Source organism: Staurois parvus, unplaced genomic scaffold (genome assembly GCF_062004578.1).
Source record: "Staurois parvus isolate SC_StPar_1 unplaced genomic scaffold, SC_StPar_1.0 ptg001625l, whole genome shotgun sequence".
NCBI lineage: Eukaryota > Metazoa > Chordata > Amphibia > Anura > Ranidae > Staurois > Staurois parvus.
Genome location: NW_028319421.1, coordinates 176679 through 198553, shown reverse-complemented (window position 1 = coordinate 198553; position 21875 = coordinate 176679). Strand labels below are relative to the sequence as shown.

General features: G+C 45.8%; 1 protein-coding gene across 1 annotated transcript in view; it reads right to left on the bottom strand.

Moving 5' to 3' along the window:
• The window catches only part of LOC149435010 (recQ-like DNA helicase BLM), a 36762-nt gene that overhangs the window by 10763 nt on the left and 4124 nt on the right, over nucleotides 1–21875 (bottom strand). Inside the window, 5 exon segments of the mRNA XM_089663099.1 lie at nucleotides 1388–1517; nucleotides 1603–1688; nucleotides 6440–6590; nucleotides 13900–14582; nucleotides 19172–19270. Coding sequence (XP_089519225.1) covers nucleotides 1388–1517; nucleotides 1603–1688; nucleotides 6440–6590; nucleotides 13900–14582; nucleotides 19172–19269 — 1148 coding nt within the window. The 5' untranslated portion in view covers nucleotide 19270.

The following is a 21875-nucleotide window of genomic DNA, read 5'->3' as shown; positions in this document are numbered from 1 at the left end:
TGCACAAAAATGATCTCAGAATTTTCGTCAGTTGCTGAAAAGTTAAACAGAGGTTTCATGGGCTCCATCGGTGAAGGTTCCTGCTGTGGTCATTATGAGGGGGTCCGATCATCTATATTTATTTTAGAGATTATGAAAAATGCAACAGGAAATGCCATAACCTCTAAAGGTCTGTGAACACCCCAGGTGAAGGCAGAATTATTCTGCTGGTGTATCCTAGACCTACAGTGAAGGAAATGCATATTTGCTCCCCTGCTGATGTTGAATGTTTGCTCCTCACACAGAAATGATCGGTCTAAAAATGGAATGTTCGGTGTAACACTGAGAGACAGAATAGCAATAAAAAAATCAAAAGAAAAGCATGTCTAACAAATGATGACTGATTTGCATGTTCATGAGGAAAATAAGTATTTGATCCCCTATCATTCAGCAGGATTTCGTTATCGGCTGCACTTTCCTCACGCTGCCACAGCGTGAGGAAAGTACTGCCGAGAACCGGCAATTGTCAGCGAAGGGATCGATTGGCACCGATCATCAGTGCCCAGCAGTGCCGCCCACCTGTGCCGAGCAGTGCTGCCTATCAGTGCCCATCAGTGCAGCCTCATCAACACACCTCAGTGAAGGAGAAAAATTACTTGTTTGCAAAATTTTATTTCAGAAAACAGAAAAAAAATATAACTTTTTTTTCTGCTCTTTTTGTTTATAGTGCAAAAAATAAAACACCCAGAGGCGATTAAATACCACCAAAAGAAAGCTCTATTGGTGTGAAAAAAAGATAAAAATGTCATATGGATGCAGTGTTGCATGACCGCGCAATTGTCATTCAAAGTGCGACAGCGCTGAAAGCTGAAAATTGGTCTGGGCAGGAAGGGGGTAGAAGTGCCCGGTAGGCAGGAAGGGGGTAGAAGTGCCCGGTGGGCAGGAAGGGGGTAGAAGTGCCCGGTGGGCAGGAAGGGGGTAGAAGTGCCCGGTGGGCAGGAAGGGGGTAGAAGTGCCCTGTAGGCAGGAAGGGGGTAGAAGTGCCCTGTAGGCAGGAAGGGGGTAGAAGTGCCCTGTAGGCAGGAAGGGGGTAGAAGTGCCCTGTAGGCAGGAAGGGGGTAGAAGTGCCCGGTAGGCAGGAAGGGGGTAGAAGTGCCCGGTAGGCAGGAAGGGGGTAGAAGTGCCCGGTAGGCAGGAAGGGGGTAGAAGTGCCCGGTGGACAGGAAGGGGGTAGAAGCGCCCGGTAGGCAGGAAGGGGGTAGAAGCGCCCGGTAGGCAGGAAGGGGGTAGAAGCGCCCGGTAGGCAGGAAGGGGGTAGAAGTGCCCGGTAGGCAAGGGGTTAATCTGAATAACTTTTTCAATTTTTTTGCATTGTTTTTTGTACCGTGTCCCTTCGTTTGCCAGTTACCTCATGTCCCTCTTCTTCTCAAGATCCTTCCCGCATGACAGTCGCTGCAGCTCAGACGCAGGAATCCCATCCACCAGATCACAGATCTCCATCATCACAGACCAGAGCTGAGAGGACATGATACTCTGCACTGTATAGAGCCCAAAAGAAGTCACATTTTAGCATATCCACAATTACGGAAAATAAAATCTTTAAAACGCCGACCATTTTCCTACCCTGTGAAGAGGTATTCTGGTCTGGCTGATGTTCTGCAGCATTTTCCTTCTCTGGCTCAGAAGAACCTGACTGTTTCCTAAATGAGCTAAAAATGAAAAAAAAATTATTACAATAACTTGCCACCTATTTGTTTATTGCCACAAAAGATGTCATAGCTGGAGCTTGGAAGACACCCTCTGTCTTGTTTTCAGGTCTGAAAGGCAACCTGACCACCATTATGATAAACAAAAAGATGTCAAACATCCTGCATGACTCCCATGCCAAAATCCTGAAAGTTGGAGCCGCCTGGTAGTCGTACGCCCTGGCCTCGGTGCACCCAACCAGCCTTGGCGGCCTTTAACAGCCGATACCTCTACCCAAGCCTGCAGGAAGCTTCCCCTTCCTCTTCTTAAAGCGGAGTTCCACTCACCTGTCAAAAAATGTCAGCAGCTACAAAAACTGTAGCTGCTGACTTTTAAAAGTCAGCCACTTACCTGTCCCTCGGTCCTGCGATGTGTCCCCCGCAGCCCGTTTCACTGGCCGTCCTGTATTCCAGGAGGCCGGCATCTTCAGTGTGGGCACCCGGCGGTGATAGCTTGCGGCTTCACAGCTGGGTACCCACTGCGCATGTGCGAGAAGTGCTGCGCTTCACGAATGGTCATGTGGTCTTCTGGGACCTGTCACGTGTCCCGAAAGACTACAGGGAGGGAGGATACCTTCCGCTCGCCTAGGTCAGGGGTAGGCAACCTGCGGCTCTCTAGCTGTTGTGGAGCTACATTGCATACATTGCCCATGAGGCATTGCAACATTACAAAACTGACAGTTACAGCTATGACTTGCAGAGGCATGATGGAACTTGTAGTCCTGCAACAGCTGGAGAGCCCACTGAGCATGTGCAAGTAGCGCTGCGCTTCATGAATGGTCCTGGGATCGGTCACGTGTCCCAAAAGACTACAGGGAGGGAGGGATGGAGGACACCTTCCGTTTCCGATCACCAAGGCGATCCGACCGGAAGTAGAAGCGGGTATCTGTCAAGTTCGGGTACCCACTCCCCCCCCCCGCCCCCTAAAGGTGCCAATCCTTAATGGGGAGCATTAAAGTGGAACTTCCCCTTTTGGGTGGAGCTCCGCTTTAAGTTTTATTCCCGCTACAGTCTCTCTGCTCCTCTCCCTCTTCCTCCTTTACCCCCCCCCCCCCCCAGCAGGACTGGCATGTCGGATCGCTACCCTTCCCCTTCTTTACTTTTGTTAGTTATTGGTATATCCCTGAACCCTCGGGCCCAGGGAACACGTGTAGAACGGCGACTTTGTTTGTGCGGTTGCCCATTGCCAAACCTACAGTAAACAATTGTCGCACATTATTTCGCTCATGCTTACCTAATTTTCCCCTGCATGGGTGATCTATTGTAAGTTTTCTCTTTGTTGCAACAATAAAAATGATTGTACCAGAAACAAATAACAATAAGGCCTCGTGTACACTGCAGATGATAAACTCACGTTTAGGAGATGTTCTGCATTTTTTTCAGCAGCCCCTGAACCCTCCCTAATGTCTTCCTATGTGTCCGTGTACACATCGTCATTTTCAGGCAGTTGAGTTTACAGTTGTTTTTTTGAACGTACCAAACTTGCACTCAGGAGTAGTTTTGATCAGCGTTTCAAATGCCAAACGCTTGCAAGCGCGGCTAACTGCTTTTTTAAGTGTTTGCGTTTAGAAGCGTTTTTTAACTGTTTCATCATCCCTTTGATGGGTCTAGAGTTAATTTGTCGTAATGCTTGTTGGTTTCTAGTTTCAAATGTCCCGCATATTTCGATTTACGGGACACCGACACTGGCATTATTTATGGGCGTCTGGCTTCAGTGCCTAGCGTCCTTTCCCGTTCCGGTATCAGCCTTAATTGAAATAGGGGAGGAGCTGGCTCTCTCCTTCCTATATATATAGGCGTTGTGTTTGCATGTTGACTGTGCCCCTGAAGACGTCACAGATGACGAAACGCGTTTGAAGGAGCCAGAGCGCGTGACGTCAGTACGCACCGGAACGTGGCGGCCATCTTGTTGGTTAGAAACATACAGTTTGGTTATATGGTGACATGCTGTTTTAAATCTTTTTTGATGATTTGAAGCTGGCTATCCCCGCTTCAGTCGATCCTGAATACGGCTACCAGACTCATTTTTCTTTCCAACCACTCCATCTCCGCCACCCCCCTCTGCCAATCCCTCCACTGGCTTCCGATTGCGCAACGGATCAAATTCAAAATCCTAACACTGACGTACAAAGCCGTCCACCATACTGCCCCGAACTACATCACTGACCTAATATCCAAGTACCACCCAACACGCACACTCCGCTCCTCACAAGACCTCCTTCTCTCTAGTTCCCTGGTCTCCTCCTCCCATGCCCGCCTCCAGGACTTCTCCAGGGTGTCACCCATCCTCTGGAACTCCCTGGCCCAACCCATCAGATTATCACCTACTCTCCTCTCCTTTAGGCATATCCTGAAAACCCATCTCTTCAGGGAAGCCTACCCCACCCCCTGCTAACCTGCCGACCTCCTCCACTCTTCCTACCACCCCATCCCCCACAGCTATCTCCTCCTGTACCACCATCCCCTCCCTCCTAGATTGTAAGCTCCAAGGAGCAGGGCCCTCGATCCCCTCATGTTTTGCATTGTATTGGTATTGTTCTGTCACATGTTCTGTCCCCCATTGTAATGTACAGCGCTGAGCCAACTATTGGCGCTTTATAAATCCTGTATAGTATAATAATAATAATAATAATGTACGTTTAATACTACGTTGTAAGGCAATAAGTCCTTCTAATTATGCTACACTATGAGGATTCTTTTGCTTTTTGGATGATTTTGTCCTCTTTAATTCATTTCTTTAGGTCTACATCTGGCAATATTACCTGGAATATCAGTTGGAGTCAATGCATTGATGTGGGAATCCATTGAAAGAGATCCAACAGGCATTTGTCTATATCCCGTGCTTGGAAACCATCCCTCCAGAGTAAGAAATTTCGGAGTTTGCCATCCAAATTTGATATCCGTACTACGCTTTTCTTGACTCTCACTTAATTGTGGGGTCACCTCAGTCTGGTAAGGGGCAGTATTTTCAGAGGTGACGGTGTTGATGGACTCCCATAGTCTTTCTTGAATTTTTTTAAATTTAGATTCCTTATGAGAGATTTTTCATTTTTGCTGGAAACTATTGGACTTTTTATGTTTTTTTATTGTTTATATTTTCATTTATTTTTTTTATTTATAGTGCCATATCTGTTTTATATGTTTTGTGTATTGTTACCCGCGACATTGTGCTGGCTGCTTTTTTGTTGCTTTTCATTTTTATGTGATATTTGAATTTATACAGAGTGGAAGTGTCATAATCGTCCAATATCCAGATGCTGTCCGGAGCCTTTTTTCATCATCAGAAATGCATGCAAAGTGTTTTCCGTGTATTCAAATGGACCCGGTACACCAGCGCAGTCAGTTCCAGGTTTTGCGTGAAGGAAAAAATGGTAGAACGTGCCGCATTATCCTCATGATGAGATCCATAGTGAATTCAACCAGAAAAGACCGGTCATCTCCACAAATTCTGCTCTCCCCGCTTCTGCCCACCCCGCGCTTCTGCCCACCCCGCGCTTCTGCCCACCCCGCGCTTCTGCCCACCCCGCGCTTCTGCCCACCCCGCGCTTCTGCCCACCCCGCGCTTCTGCCCACCCCGCGCTTCTGCCTTCCCCGCTTCTGCTCTCTCCGCTTCTGCCCACCCCGCTTCTGCTCTCTCCGCTTCTGCCCTCTCCGCTTCTGCCCTCTCCGCTTCTGCTCTCCCCGCTTCTGCCCTCTCCGCTTCTGCCCTCTCCGCTTCTGCCCACCCCGCTTCTGCTCTCTCTGCTTCTGCTCTCCCCGCTTCTGCTCTCCCCGCTTCTGCTCTCCCCGCTTCTGCCCTCTCCGCTTCTGCCCTCTCCGCTTCTGCCCTCTCCGCTTCTGCCCTCTCCGCTTCTGCCCTCCCCGCTTCTGCCCTCTCCGCTTCTGCCCTCTCCGCTTCTGCCCTCTCCGCTTCTGCCCTCTCCGCTTCTGCCCTCTCCGCTTCTGCCCTCTCCGCTTCTGCCCTCCCCGCTTCTGCCCTCCCCGCTTCTGCCCTCCCCGCTTCTGCCCTCCCCGCTTCTGCTCTCCCCGCTTCTGCTCTCTCTATTCCTCTTAAAATGTCTGAAATAGTTAATTGTTTACTATTTTTCAGTGCATTCTAGGCATTTTGGAAGATCGCCTGAGGTTATCTTTAAAAAAACGCTTTTAAACGCAAACGCGCATAAACATGGTATGCAAACGCGGCTAAACTGACGTTATTTAACCTACGTTTTCCAGCAGTCAGTATCAATCGTTCAGAAGTGTCCCGTGTACATGGAATCTTAGTAGAGACTCCCAGCCCTGCAACAGCTCGAAGCTGGCCAGTGTGTCACTTTGGGGTGGATTTACTAAAGGCACATAGTCTGAGCATTTTGGAAGTGCAGCTGCTCCAGAGCTTACTAAATGCTCTGCTGACTTCCATCATCCAATCGGGTGCAAGCAAAAATGGTTATCTTGAAAAAAAAAAACGCTTCTAAATGCAAACGTGCATAAACGCGGCTAAACTGATGTTTTTCATCCTACGTTTTCCAGCAGTCAAAAGTGTTTTCGAAACTCCCCATGTACATAGATCCTAATAAAAACTGGAGGATAGTCTGAACGCAATACAGAAATAACAACGCGGTCCGTATAATGGATCATTTGCTCGACCAAAACAAGGTTAGAAAACTAGCTAAAACCGTATTCGTTTTGCGTCTAGGCGTGACTAACTGCATCCCGTACATTTACATCATTCTTACCAGATTCCTCTGAGCACAGGAGGAGAGGGCAGGGTGCTATCTGTAGGAGACGGGGGGATATAATCAATATCGCACTCATTATCGTCATTTATTTCTTCGGGCTCAATGACGTCATCACAGACCACCACACTGGGATCATCTGAGCCTTTATCTGAAAAATCCACAAAGAATGAATTAACAGAGATGACCAGTACAGAAGATCTCCCGTGTATTTATATTTGTATCACGATGAGGAGATGTGGTAATGAATATAAAAATGGGTGCAGCGCTAAATATATATTACACAATAAAAAGTGTCAAATGCAATCAAATAAATAAATATTCAGTTCAATATAAAGTGACTGGTGATGTGCAACAAGGTGGTATTGTAACAACCATAAAGTGATATTATTATTATTATACAGGATTTATTATTATTATTATTATTATTATTATACAGGATTTATATATTATTATTATACAGGATTTATTATTATTATTATTATTATTATTATACAGGATTTATATATTATTATTATACAGGATTTATATTATTATTATTATACAGGATTTATTATTATTATTATTATTATTATTATTATACAGGATTTATATATTATTATACAGGATTTATATTATTATTATACAGGATTTATTATTATTATTATTATTATACAGGATTTATATTATTATTATTATACAGGATTTATATATTATTATTATACAGGATTTATATTATTATTATTATACAGGATTTATATATTATTATACAGGATTTATATTATTATTATTATACAGGATTTATTATTATTATTATTATTATTATACAGGATTTATATTATTATTATACAGGATTTATTATTATTATTATTATTATACAGGATTTATATTATTATTATTATTATACAGGATTTATTTTATTATTATTATTATTATTATTATACAGGATTTATTATTATTATTATTATTATTATACAGGATTTATATTATTATTATTATACAGGATTATTATTATTATTATTATACAAGATTTATAGCGCCAACAGTTTGCTCAGTGCTTTACAATACACCGGGAGACAATACAGCAACAATACAGATCAATACAAGAGGGTTAGGAGGGCTCTGATCCTGGGAGCTTACAATCTAGGAGGGAGGGGCTGGTGGTACAAAAGGTAGTAACTGTGGGGGATGGACTGGTAGGAGGAATAGAAGATTCCGTTATTAGCTGAGGGCAGGATAGGCTTCCCTGAAGAGATCGGTTTTCAGAGATTGCCTAAAAGTGAGCAGAGTAGGCGATAGTCTGATAAATTGGGGTAGAGAGTTCCAGAAGATGGGGGAAGCTCTGCAGAAGTCCTGGAGAGGAGCATGGGAGGAGGAGACAAGAGAGCTAGAGAGTAGGAGGTCTTGCGAGGAGCGGAGAGTACGGCTTGGGTGATATTTAGAGACAAGATCGCTAAAGCGATGAAGTGATAACATAAATCTTTGTCACCGTAAAGTGACCACAGGTGCTAAATAAAGTGCTGATATAAATGGTTAAATGTCCGTAAAGGTGATGTATGGAAGATCCAATGATGATCTTCAATTGCTGGTGATCAATAACATCTATCCAATGGTATGGTGATGTGCCCGATAATATAAGAATTGCACACTCACCAGATGCGCAATAAAATCACGCATAACTTTATGGTTGTTACAATACCACCTTGTTGCACATCACCAGTCACTTTATATTGAACTGAATATTTATTTGATTATTGCATTTGACACTTTTTATTGTGTAATATATATTTAACGCTGCACCCATTTTTATATTGATGCTTTGGAAGGCTTTTTTAGTACCTTTTGGTGTTTCAGCAGCTTAGTCGTTTTAGCGCTCACTTACCTATCTGTGCTTTTTAGATATGGTAATTGTTTTTGTATTTTACATGGATATGGGAGGTAGTACGCCTGTATTCCTCGAGTTGTGTAACCCATGGTAGATATTTTGTAGTTCCCGGACTGTAAGAGTGCAATATACTGTATAAGAAACACCATGGGGGGGGGGGAGATTTACTAAAACTGGAGGGTGCAAAATCTGGTGCAGCTCAGCATAGAAACCAATCAGCTTCCAGGTTTTTTTTGTCAAACCGAAAAAGATTCTCCAGGACTTCCCCCATCCTCTGGAACTCCCTACCCCAATCCATCAGACTGTCACCTACCCTCCTCACCTTCAGGCGCACCCTGAAAACCCTCCTCTTCAGGGAAGCCTACCCCAACCTCACCTAACACCCGACCTCACCTAACAACTAACCTCCTCCACTCCTCCCACCACTCCATCCCCCACAGCCACTTCCTCTTGTGCCACCTTCCCCTCCCTCCTAGATTGTAAGCTCCAAGGACCAGGGCCCTCTAACCCCTCGTGTAGTGTATTGTTACTGTACTGTCTCATGTTCTGTTCCCCTCGCTATTGTACAGCGCTGAGCATACCCTTTGGCGCTATATAAATACTGTATAATAATAATAATAATATTTTCACCTTTTGAGAAAAAAAATAATAAATGCACATTTTTTGCAGGTAAAAAAAAAAAAAAAAAAAGTGTATTTATTATTTTTTGTTGCAGGAGCCTGTAAATCATCAGATCACGGGTGCCATGCAGGTTTTCTGCAGATCTGTCAGTAGATCGTCCATACGGGATGTAGCAGACACACTGACAGGGAGACTCCATGAACTGCCACGGTGCTCCACAGCGCCACGGTCAGGGGTGTATTTAGGTTTTGTGCTGCCCTAGGCAACAAAATCGTCTGCCCCCACAGACACCAACCAACACAACCCCCCCTTCCCCTCTCCTGCGGAGAAAGAAGCCTGACAATGACCAACAACACCCCTACCCCCCACCCAAGAGAGCCTTCCACTATCCTACCCCCCCCCCCCATGACAGAGAGACACTCATCTTCACGACTCTGGACATCATCAGGAACGAGAGTCGGGCTCTGCATACACCATCAAGCAGCCCCCAGCCTCTCTCGGATCCCACCTGGTTCCCATGGTGCGCCTGTCCCTTCTTTCACCCCTTCTTCTGGGGGGAGGTGCTGCCCCCTTGAAAGATGCCGCCCTAGGCAGGTGCCTTGTTTGCCTTGTGGTAAATGCACCCCTGGCCGTGGTAGTTCATGGAGAATTACAATCCAACAGCCACTAAGGCTGTCGAGACTTGTACTTCATTTGTTCGTAGAACTCTGAATGCCGCGGCTGTGTGGGTGGAGCCCTGCAGAACTGCGCCATTTTTAAAAAGTGACAGCTTGTACAGGAAACTTCTCCCTGTACTTCAGTCACAGGGGGAGGGCAGCGGGCGGCAGCTTCAGCAATGGGAACCCTAAAAACGTGTGGAACATGTAACATGTTCCCAAAGGTGAACTTATCCTTTCATTGAACAAGCTGAAGTTAGAAGCCGATTGGCTCCCGTGCAGAACGGCACCAGATTTTGCACTCTCCAGCTTTAGTAAATCAACCCCCACGAATGAGGATTTTTTGGAGGGGGGAGTGGTGCACCTTTACATATTACTTTTGGTACAGACTTTCCATATCTGTAAAACCTAAAAGTTACGTAACCCATATTAATGCTGTAAAAAACGTAATTCTAAGGGCTCATGTACACTGCAGATGATAAAATGACGTTCAGGAGCTGCTCTGCGTTTTTTTCAGCAGCCCCCGAACTCTCCCTAATGTTCTCCTATGTGTCCGTGTACGCAGAGATGTCTACAGGCAGTTGAGTTTACAGTCGTTTTTTTTTTAACCTCCTCAGCGGTCTGATTCTTTCCGATTTTTTGTGCTGAAAGCGGTACATTTTTTTGCATGGAAATATGTCGTTTTTTATTGTAGGCTGTAATTCTTAGGAATAACTCCCTGAAATCCGTCCGGACAAGAGTCTAGTAAACATCCCGGAGAGGATAAAATTTGAAACACGAAATCATAAATTATAATTTAATAAATAATCATAAAAAATATAATAATAATAATAAATGTAATTCAATAATATAATCAAACCAAAAACACTGAAATGTGAAATAGAGCGCCAAGTTCGCACATCGCTGAGCTCAGTCGCAGAATCGTTTTCAGTGTCTGATGAGGAATTTCCCCCACCAATCATTATCACTCAATTCTGCAAGTGGTTCTGATTTACTATCGCTGTTCTCTAGCCGGTCTAAAACCGCGTCTGACCTAAAGGGACGCTTTTTGGACGCCATGGATGTTTCTCAGTTTCCAGGCAGAAAGAACAGTAAAAATGCAGGCAGGGCGCCGGACAAAGCACTCGGGACACAATGTATGTGAAATGGTTTGAAACAGGAATGGAATACTATGTAATAATCATTTAAAAAAAAAAAATGACATTTTTTTTAAAAATTTCAAATTTGCTGCCGGTTCCGGCGCCCGTAAGTCCCGATGTCACAGGGACCGGAACACGGAAACAGGATGCCGACATCGGGCGGAGGAGATGGCCGGGGACGCTGCAGGGGGGACATCGTGGGAGCGAAGGACAAGGTTAGTGCTGCAGGGACTCCCTGAGCAACGCCGCATGGTAAGCCCGAGTGTAGCTCGGGGGGGGTTACCGCTCTTGGTACTCAAATTTTACCCCGAGATACACTCGGGAATACCGCTAAGGAGGTTAAAGCACCAAATTTGCGTTCAGGAGTAGATTTTACCGGCGTTTCAAATGCTTTTAAACACGTGTAAACGTGGTTAACCGCATTTATAAGCGTTTGCGCTTTGAAGCGGTTTTTTTTAACTGTTCCGTATCCAGATGCTGTCCGGAGCCTTGTTTCATCATCAGAAGTGCATGCAAAGCGTTTTCCATGTATTCAAATGGACCCGGCACACCAACGCAGTCAGTTGCAGGTTTCGCGTGAAGGAAAAAAAATGGCAGAACGCGCCGCATTATGCTCATTATGGGATCCAAAGTGACTACAACCAGAAAAGACCGGTCATCTCACACATACTGCTCTCTCTGCTTCTCTCAAAATGTCTGAAATAGTTATTTACTACTTATCAGTGCATTCTGGGCATTTGGGAAAGTCTGCTGAGGTTAGCTTTTAAAAACGCTTCTGAACGCAAACTCTCATAAACACACATAAATGCTCATAAACGCAGCTAAACGCGGTATGCAAACCCGGCTAAACAGATGTTTTTTTTAACCTACGTTTTCCAGCAGTCAGTTTCCATCGTTCAGAAGTGTTTTCCAAACGTCCCGTGTACATGGAGCCCTTAGACAGAGGTTTCATGGGCTCCAATCGGTGAAGGTTCCTGCTGTGGTCATTATGAGGGCGTCCGATCATCTATATTTATTTTAGAGATTATGAAAAACGCAACAGGAGATGCCGTAACCCGTAAAGGTCTGTGGGTTCCTGCACTATCCATATTTCCTACCCGAAAAAAACATGGAGCAGAATACCTACATTGTGGCCTAAATTTATTACGAAATTAGATATTTTACTGGACATATTTAATAGTCAAAAATAGTTTTTTTCAAAATTGTTGGATCTTTTTTGGTTTATAGAGCAAAAATTAAAAACCGCACAGGACATCAAATACCACCGAAAGAAAGCTCTATTCGTGGGAATAAAGGACGTACATGTCATTTGGGTGCAGCGTTGCATGACCGCGCAATTAGCGCAGCGCCGTATAACAAAAAATAGCCTGGTCAGGAAGGGGGAAAAATCCTCTGGAGGGCGAGGGGTTAATGAAAGCTGATGATTTAAAAATATTGAAAATCAGTATTAAAATTACATTAACATGTTAATGCGGTCACCCTGTCCGCACTCGCCGGACCCCGCGGTCACCCTGTCCGCACTCGCCGGACCCCGCGGTCACCCTGTCCGCACTCGCCGGACCCCGCGGTCACCCTGTCCGCACTCGCCGGACCCCGCGGTCACCCTGTCCGCTCTCCCCGGACCCCGCGTCCACTATATCCGCTCTCCCCGGACCCCGCGTCCACTATATCCGCTCTCCCCGGACCCCGCGTCCACTATATCCGCTCTCCCCGGACCCCGCGTCCACTATATCCGCTCTCCCCGGACCCCGCGTCCACTATATCCGCTCTCCCCGGACCCCGCGTCCACTATATCCGCTCTCCCCGGACCCCGCGTCCACTATATCCGCTCTCCCCGGACCCCGCGTCCACTATATCCGCTCTCCCCGGACCCCGCGTCCACTATATCCGCTCTCCCCGGACCCCGCGTCCACTATATCCGCTCTCCCCGGACCCCGCGTCCACTATATCCGCTCTCCCCGGACCCCGCGTCCACTATATCCGCTCTCCCCGGACCCCGCGTCCACTATATCCGCTCTCCCCGGACCCCGCGTCCACTATATCCGCTCTCCCCGGACCCCGCGTCCACTATATCCGCTCTCCCCGGACCCCGCGTCCACTATATCCGCTCTCCCCGGACCCCGCGTCCACTATATCCGCTCTCCCCGGACCCCGCGTCCACTATATCCGCTCTCCCCGGACCCCGCGTCCACTATATCCGCTCTCCCCGGACCCCGCGTCCACTATATCCGCTCTCCCCGGACCCCGCGTCCACTATATCCGCTCTCCCCGGACCCAGCGTCCACTATATCCGCTCTCCCCGGACCCCGCGTCCACTATATCCGCTCTCCCCGGACCCCGCGTCCACTATATCCGCTCTCCCCGGACCCCGCGTCCACTATATCCGCTCTCCCCGGACCCCGCGTCCACTATATCCGCTCTCCCCGGACCCCGCGTCCACTATATCCGCTCTCCCCGGACCCCGCGTCCACTATATCCGCTCTCCCCGGACCCCACGTCCACTATATCCGCTCTCCCCGGACCCCGCGTCCACTATATCCGCTCTCCCCGGACCAGGCGTCCACTATATCCGCTCTCCCCGGACCCCGCGTTCACTATATCCGCTCTCCCCGGATCCCGCTTTCACTATATCTGTTCTCCCCGAACCCCGCATTCACTATATCCGCTCTACCCGGACCCCGCATTCACTATATCTGTTCTCCCACAGTACACAGAACATGGAAATGCAATTATTTTAGTAAATATAAACTGCTAAATACCTTTTCTTAGCAGTATATAGCAGTCTTCTGATTTCTATCAGTGTCCAGCAGAGAACTAGTTAAAGTTTGTAGGAGGAGTTTTCATTTTGTTCTAGGAGGATGAAGAATCCCTGATCTCTGTCTGGACAGTGCCGATTGGCCCTGTGCTGATCACATGCACTCTCCCAAGAAAAAAGCCTCTCTAGCAATACACACCAAAACTGAGCATGTGCAGAGCGTCTCCACACATTTATTATCAGGAGAAAAGAGGGGGACACTGGGAGAAGGGGAGGATCATATAAGACAAGATCAAACAGCCTTTTTCCACAATGCGGAGGATTAACCCCTTAGGTTCCACAGTTAGTATAACAAGCACGCTTTACTGCATCTACAGACTGATTGTACTGTTGTGGGTTTAGTAACACTTTAATAAACCACTGACCTGAACCCGTCTTTGTACTCTCTGCACAGGGAGTGGAAATAGAAGGCACATCAAGCGGTTCATCCACACAGTTTTTCACATGCTCTTTATTTACAGGCGACGTCACTTCAGGTGTCTGAGATTTAGGAGACGTCACGTTGGGCCTCTTGCTGCATTTCTCTGGTGTTTTTCCGAATGTCCATAACTGGCTCTTGGGGGGAGATACAGATGTGTCAAAATCATTGATATCATCCCATTCCTCCAGGCTGAGAGTGGAGCTGAGAGATGTATTGCAGGCGGGTTTCCTAGGAAGAGAGTCCACTTTCCCGAAGGTCTCAGTCTTTCCATTAGAACTCCGCTGGACAGGTTTTGCAGGAAGCAATGGTGGAGAAGGTTCTGGGGGATTGCTATGAACGGGTGTGAAGAGAAGATTAAATTTGCTGGTCTCAGCTGAATTGTGCTGGCCAGTCTTTGCTGGAAGCAGAGGTGCGGAAGGTTCTGGAAGTTTCGCACAGATGGGAGTGAAGAATGTATTGCGCTTACTTGCCTCTTTGGATTTGGAAGGTGCTGGGATGTCCTTCACAGAGGACTGTTCTGGGCCAACATTGACATTCTTATCCTTCAGTGGTATTTGCCGATTTGTGTGAACGAAGCTGGTTACTACGGACCCATCCGAGGAATTTTTCTTTTTAAAAGTAAACACACTGTAAAGGAAATGATGAAAATATAAGATTGATAAGGAAGTGAGAAACAAAAACAGTTAAAAGCGGAATTGCACCCAAAAGGGGGGTATCTCCGCTTGTCTGCCCCCCCCCCCTCTTCTGCCACATTTGACACTTTTTGACTGGTACCTGCTCCCACTTCCAGCTCAGTTTGCCCCTCTTTCCACCTCCGCCCCCCCCCCTTTCCCCATAGCCTTCTGGGACACGTCACAAGTCCCAGAAGACTGCGTCGCTTTCACAAAGCGCATGTGCAGTAGGAACCCGGCTGTGAAGCTGCAAGACTTTACTGCCAGTTTTCCTTAGTGTGCCTGAGCTGACAGGGAGAACCAGGGGCGTATTTACCACAAGGGAAACAAGGCACTTGCCTAGGGTGGCAGCTTTCAGAAGGGCAGCACCTCCCCCCAGAAGAAGGGATGAAAGAAGGGACACGCTTGCCATGGGAACCAGGTGGGATCCGATAGAGGCTGCACCAGGGGCGGACTGACCATTTGGAAACTCAGGCACTGCCCGAGGGCCCGGGGTCAGTAGGGGGCCCCATGAGATGCCCCTGGTACCTTTTTCATAGGCTTTTTTGAGTTTGGGCAAGGACACAAGGGCCCCATGATCCCTTATTGCCCAGGGGCCCCATGAGTTGTCAGTCCGCCCCTGGGCTGCGGGATGGTTGATGGTGTATGTAGAGCCTGACTCTCGCTACTGGGGAGCTGTGAAGATGAGTGTCTTTTTCTCTATCGCCGGGGGGTAGTGAAAGGCTCTTCCGGGTGGAAGGACAGGGGTCAATGTCAGCATTGTCAGGGTCTCTCCGCGGGAGGGGGCAGGGGAGGTGCTGTTGTTTGGTGTCCGTGGGGGCAGACGGTTTTTATGTTGCCTAAGGCAGCACAAAACCTAAATACGCTACTGAGGAGAACTGTTGGTAAACAAGAGTTCTCCTCCCCGTCGGAGATCTTCGGAAAGCACCAAGCGCCAATGAGTAATAACCGGCCGGGACCCGGTGATTGACAGCTGGAAGCGGGATGACGCGCACGCCCCCTACCCGGAAATGCAAAATCACGTATACAGTTGCAAGAAAAAGTATGTGAACCCCTTGGGATTACGTGGAGTTTTGCATGAATTGGGCATAAAATGTGCTCTGAACGTCATCTAAGTCACAACAATAGAAGAACACAGTCTGCTGAACATAATACTACACAAACATTAGATGTTGCCATGGTTTAATTGCACATAACATGTAAACATTCACAGTGCAAGGAGGAAAAAGTATGTGAACCTTTGGACTTAATAACTGGTTGACCCTCCTTTGGCAGCAATAACCTCAACCAAACGTTTCCTGTAGTTGCAGATCAGACCTGCACAACAATCTGGAGTCATTTTGGACCATTCCTCTTCACAAAACTGTTTCAGTGTAGCAATATTCTTGGGATGTCTGGTGTGAATCGCTCTCTTAAGGTCATGCCACAGCATTTCAATCGGGTTGAGGTCAGGACTCTGACTGGGCCACTCCAGAAGGCGTATTCTGTGCTGTTGCAGCCATTGTTTTGTTGAATTACTTGTATGCTTTGGGTCATTGTCCTGTTGCATCACCCATCCTCTGCGGAGCTTCAGTTGGCGGACAGATGGTCGTACGTTTTCCTGCAAAATGTCTTGATAAACTCTGGAATTCATTTTCCCATCAATGTTTGTGTAGTATTATGTTCAGCAGACTGTGTTCTTCTATTGTTGTGACTTAGATGACATTCAGAGCACATTTTATGCCCAATTCATGCAAAACTCCACATAATCCCAAGGGGTTCACATACTTTTTCTTGCAACTGTGTATATATATATATATATATATATATATATACATACATATATATATATATATATATATATATATATACATACATATACATACATACACACTCACAGACAACTTTATTAGGTCCACCTGTTTAATTGCTTGGTGACACAAATTGCTAATCAGCCAATCACATGGCAGCAACTCCATGCATTTAGGCATCTAGACGTGGTGAAGGCGACTTGCAGAAGTTCAAACTGAGCATCAGAATGGGGAGGAAAGGGGATTTAAGTGACTTTGAATGTGGCATGGATGTTGGTGCCAGACGAGCTGATCTGAGTATTTAAAAAAACTGCTGATCTACTGGGATTTTCACGCACAACCATCTCTAGGGTTTACAGAGAATGGTCCGAAAAGGAGAAAATATCCAGTGAGCGGCAGTTGTGTGGAGGAAAATGCCTTGTTGAGGTCAGAGGTGAATGGACAGACTGGTTGGATATAATAGAAAGGCAACAGTGTGTGTATATATATATATATATATATATATATATATATATATATATATATATATATATATATATATATATAGTGTATATTTTTTAAATATCATATTTTATTATATAGAAATACTATATATTATAAAATATATAATATATAGAAATGTTATAAAATACAGTATATTATATACTTTTTCCTGCAACTGTATACGTGATTTTGCGCACCTGTGCCGCCCTGTAGCAGTATTTCTCCTATAGAGCGGTCGGGAAGTGGTTAAAATGACACTAAATATATGATTCTGGTACAAAGCATTGAAAAGTTATTAAGCGGGTTTTTTTCTGTTTCAATATTTTTATTAAGAAAGTATTGTTTTAAGAATACAACAAGCTCAAGATACGCCCACACAGGGCAGAGCAGAACAATAACACATAAACAGATACATCCAGCTGACTCGCATTAGTCAAATAACAAAGGAGGGACGGCAAAAAGCTGAACCAAATATATTACCGGAAGAAGAAGAGGAAAGAAAAAAAGTTAGAAAAAAAGAAAAAAAAAAAAAAAACCAGCAATGGAATCAGAAAAAAAACATGGAGGGAAGGGAAACTAGAAGGATCACGGATCCATCGCTAGCACAGGCAGCAACTATAAGAGGCCATAACTAGTAGGAGGCAGGGATGGCAAAGAATAACGTATCCAAGGTTCCCAAACCTTAAGGAATCTCAGATGAGAATCATGAAGAATGCTAGACATCTGTTCATTCATCAACATAGCATTCATCCGGGTCTTCACCCCCTGGAAGACAACCCAAGCGGTTCTCCAAGCTTGAGCTATAGCACGTTTGGCAGAAATAAATAGGTAGGATGCCAATTTCTGCTGAGACCTTGACAGTCCCAAAATTGGGCAATTAAGTGTTTTTTTTTCAATATTGTGCTTTCTTAAATGTGAAACTTGTAAATATGTTAAAAGGTATAAACATATTAAATGAAGAAAACAAACAAAAAAAAGTTTAAATATTACTAGTTGCTAAAGTAGAAACACAAACAAAAAAATCAGCAGGAAAATAATTGAATAAGCAGTTAATTAGGGCTGATTAGAGTAAATTATGGATTAATAAGGGGTTAAACAGAGGAACATTTTTTTTTTTTTTTTTTAAATTAAAACTTTTGGGTGTTTTTATATTACTTGTCAGGTTGCTTTAACAGACTTCAGCTGTGGATGAAGTTCTTATCTTTGATCTTCAGATGAACAAAGATACAAAATGAAACAATGTTTCTCTCTATCTTTCTGTATTCAGTTGAGGAATGTTGTTGACAAACATTGTCAGACTTTTTTTTTTTTTTACACCTCTAGCTGGCAGACCTTTCTCTTGTGTACTTTGATGAATCAGAATTGCCTGTCACTGGGACAGGGTAGGTCCTAGCAGCAGGGCAGAAGGACTGGATGTGTCACACACACCAGGGATGTATTTACAAGGCAAACAAGGCATTTGCCTAGGGCGGCATCTTCTGGGGGGGCAGCACTGCCCCTTGGAAGAAGGGACAGAAGAAGGGACACACACGGCATGGGGACCTGGTGGGTTCCGAGAGATGCTGGGGGTTTCACGACGGTGTATGCACAGTTCGACTCTCGTTCCCGGGGATGTCCGGAGCTGTGAAGGTGAGGGTCTCTCTCGCCATCTGGGATGGTGGCTGCTGTATGGGGGGCAGTGGTAGTGGAGGGCTCGGGAGGGCAGGGGTGTTCTTGGTCAATGTCAAGCTCTTTCTGCAGGGGGGGGGTGACAATTTTTATGTTGCCTAGGGCAGAATAAAATCTAAATACACCCCAAATTGGCCTGGACAGGAATGGGGTAAAAGTGTCTGGACTTGAAGTGGTTAAACTCTGCCAAATTTTTTTTATTAAAAAAGGAGGCCCCCCCCTGCAGGTTTATGCCATATAGTGCTAGAATGTACGGCATGCTAGCACATTATGGCAGATTTACCGGTCAAACTGAGCCCTCCAGTGCTGCGCCGTCACCCGCTCCTGCTGGTCCCGGGCACTTCCACCATCGCCTGGTCTTCCTTCTAGGATTCGTCTCTTCAGCCACCTAAATGGTGTATGTGGTCTGAGCTGCGCATGCATGGCTGCGATTATATCACGGCTGCGATTATATCACTGCTGACAGGCTGGGGAAAGCATTTAGGACAGAAGACCACTAGGGTTTCTTCTGTTATCAAAATACTGCCTGTCAACGGCGGATTTTCCGAATTTGAGCTTAGCAGCACTATAAAAAATAAATACAAATTCATCCCATTGCACTCACCTTGGCTTAGACTTCTGAAGAGAGAGTTTGTTCCCACCAACCTTCGCAGAAAAGAACTCTAACTGCTTCTGGAGATTGTTTTGCGGTAAAGCAGCCATGCTGTGAAGAATTATTATTATTATTATTATTACATGGAGTTTATATAGCGCCAAAGGGTTTGCTCAGCGCTGTACAATAGAGGGGGGGGGGACAATACATGGCACAGTACAACAAAAACAGACAGTGTACGAGGGGTAAGAGGGCCCTACTCTTTGGAGCTTACAATCTAGGAGGGAGGGGGTAGTGGTACAGTAGGAAGTGGCTGAGGGGAATGAGGGGTGGGAGGAATGAGGGAGAATGGCCGTTAGGTGAGGGTGGGGTAGGCTTAAAGAATAAAATGCAACCCGTTATTTCTGTATGACAACAGGGGTGTGGAATTAATATTTGTTTTAAACTACAAGAAGGGTTGATGTTTTCTATTAGGCAGAGGCGCTTTTTAGAATGTCTGGAGCTTTTACAAACAAAAGGGGCTTTATGGCAACGTAGCCTCCCTAGCGGTCTGATTATGTCAGTATTTCTGTGCTCAAAGCGGTACATTTTTTTGCATGGAAATATGTCGTTTTTTTATTGTAGGTCTGTAATTCTTAGGAATAACTCATCTGTCCGAACAAGAGTCTAGTAAACATCCCGGGTACGATAAAATTTGAAACATGAAATAATAAATTATAATATAATAATTATAAAAAATAATAATACATTTAATTCAATAATATAATCAAACCAAAAACACTGAAATGTGAAATATAGCGCCAAGTTCGCACATCGCTGAGCTCAGTCGCAGAATCGTTTTCAGTGTCTGATGAGGAATTTCCCCCACCAATCATTATCACTCAATTCTGCAAGTGGTTCTGATTTACTATCGCTGTTCTCTAGCCGGTCTAAAACCGCGTCTGACCTAAAGGGACGCTTTTTGGACGCCATGGACGTTTCTCAGTTTCCAGGCAGAAAGAACAGTAAAAATGCAGGCAGGGCGCCGGACAAAGCACTCGGGACAAAATGTATGTGAAATGGTTTGATACAGAAATGTTATACTATGTGATTTTAGTGAATGTCACTTTTTGATATTTTTAAATTTCCCGCCAGTTCCGTCCCCCGTATGTCCCGATGTTGCGGGGAATGGAACCCGGAAGACGGATGCCGGCATTGGCCAGAGGACATTGCCGAGGACACTGCAGGGGGGACATCGCGGGAGCGCAGGACAAGGTAAGTGCAGAAGAGATCCCGGAGCAACGCTGCAGTGTATTCCCGAGTGTAGCTCGGGAGGGTCACCGCTTGTGGTGCTGAAACTTTACCCCGAGCAACACTCGGGAATACCTCCAGGGGGGTTAAACTTTTCATGGTTTTAACATTGCACCATTTATCTCCTTCTCACCTCCCTGCCTGTCTCCAGCAGCACACCTGGGGACTAGCAGGGAGGGGAGAGACCTTGCAGTGTGAGGAGCACTGATTGGATGTTCAGCAGCAAAGGGGAGTGTCAGGTTCTTTTAAACTTAGCAGAAGCACATCTGCCGGGCGAGTAAGTCCGGGTTTACATATATGCGATGCGGTATATTGCATGTGATTCGTACAGGAACTGCACCACATTCCTGTGCTAATCACATGTGATTTGTGTGCGGTGCGACTGGAGTCGTACATCTTGTATGGCTCTAATCGCACCGCACCAAAAAGATGCAGCACCCTTTTTTTGGTCCGCACCAGAATCAGATTTCATGGGTATTCACACCTATGCGATCCGATTCTGCACATCGCAGAATCCCGCTTTCGGGATGTTGTTAACTTAACCACCTCCCGTCAGGCCGATGTATATAGACGGCCGGACGGTGGCAGTGCAGGGTCAGGTGGCCGTTTATAAACAGTCTCCCCGCCCCCTGCTTGTGAGCGCTCCCTGGGAGCGTGCAGCACCGCGATCCGGTGCCCGCTGTGTCCTCCGGACACAGTGGAACACCGATCGTCGTACGGGACCTCTGTGCGAGGTCCCGATCATGTGATCACTGATTGGCCAATCAGTGAATACATGCAGAGTAGCAAGCAAGAGGTCACTTCTGACATCATTGCTTACTACGTGTGAAATCTGTGAATGATCACAAAGATCACATGGTACAGGGCCATTCACAACAGCCTTGTACCATGTGACAAGCTGTGACCAACCACAGCTCTCACAGTATTTCTCAATGGCTGCAAGAATGCAGCCAGAGAGAAGGAGAAATTATTTATTTTACAGCCTTTATGGGTGTAAGCATTCAGTGTAAAAAAAAAATAAAATCTTCATCACCCCCCACAAGTAGTACAGTGTCACGTGGTACGATTCTGATGCGGTGTGGATTTTGCTGCGTTTTCTGTGAGAATTCTGCATCAGTGTGAACCAGGGCTAAAAAGGTGCCAGCCCCAGTGAGGGAAAAAAAAAAAACAAAAAAAAAAACCTATTTCTTCAGGTCATCCTGGCACACTGAAGCATGTGGGTACAAGCACACGCTGGGCAGCCAAATCACACCCCGGTATCCTTTCCATATACCACTATAAGACCAGGCCTTTTCTGACACTTTTTGTAAAAATCAGTATTTTTTGCTAGAAAAAATTCTTAGGACCCACAAACATGATATCTTTTTAAAGTAGAGCCCCTAAAGAATAAATTGGCTGGTGCAATATTTTTTATGTCGCACAGTAT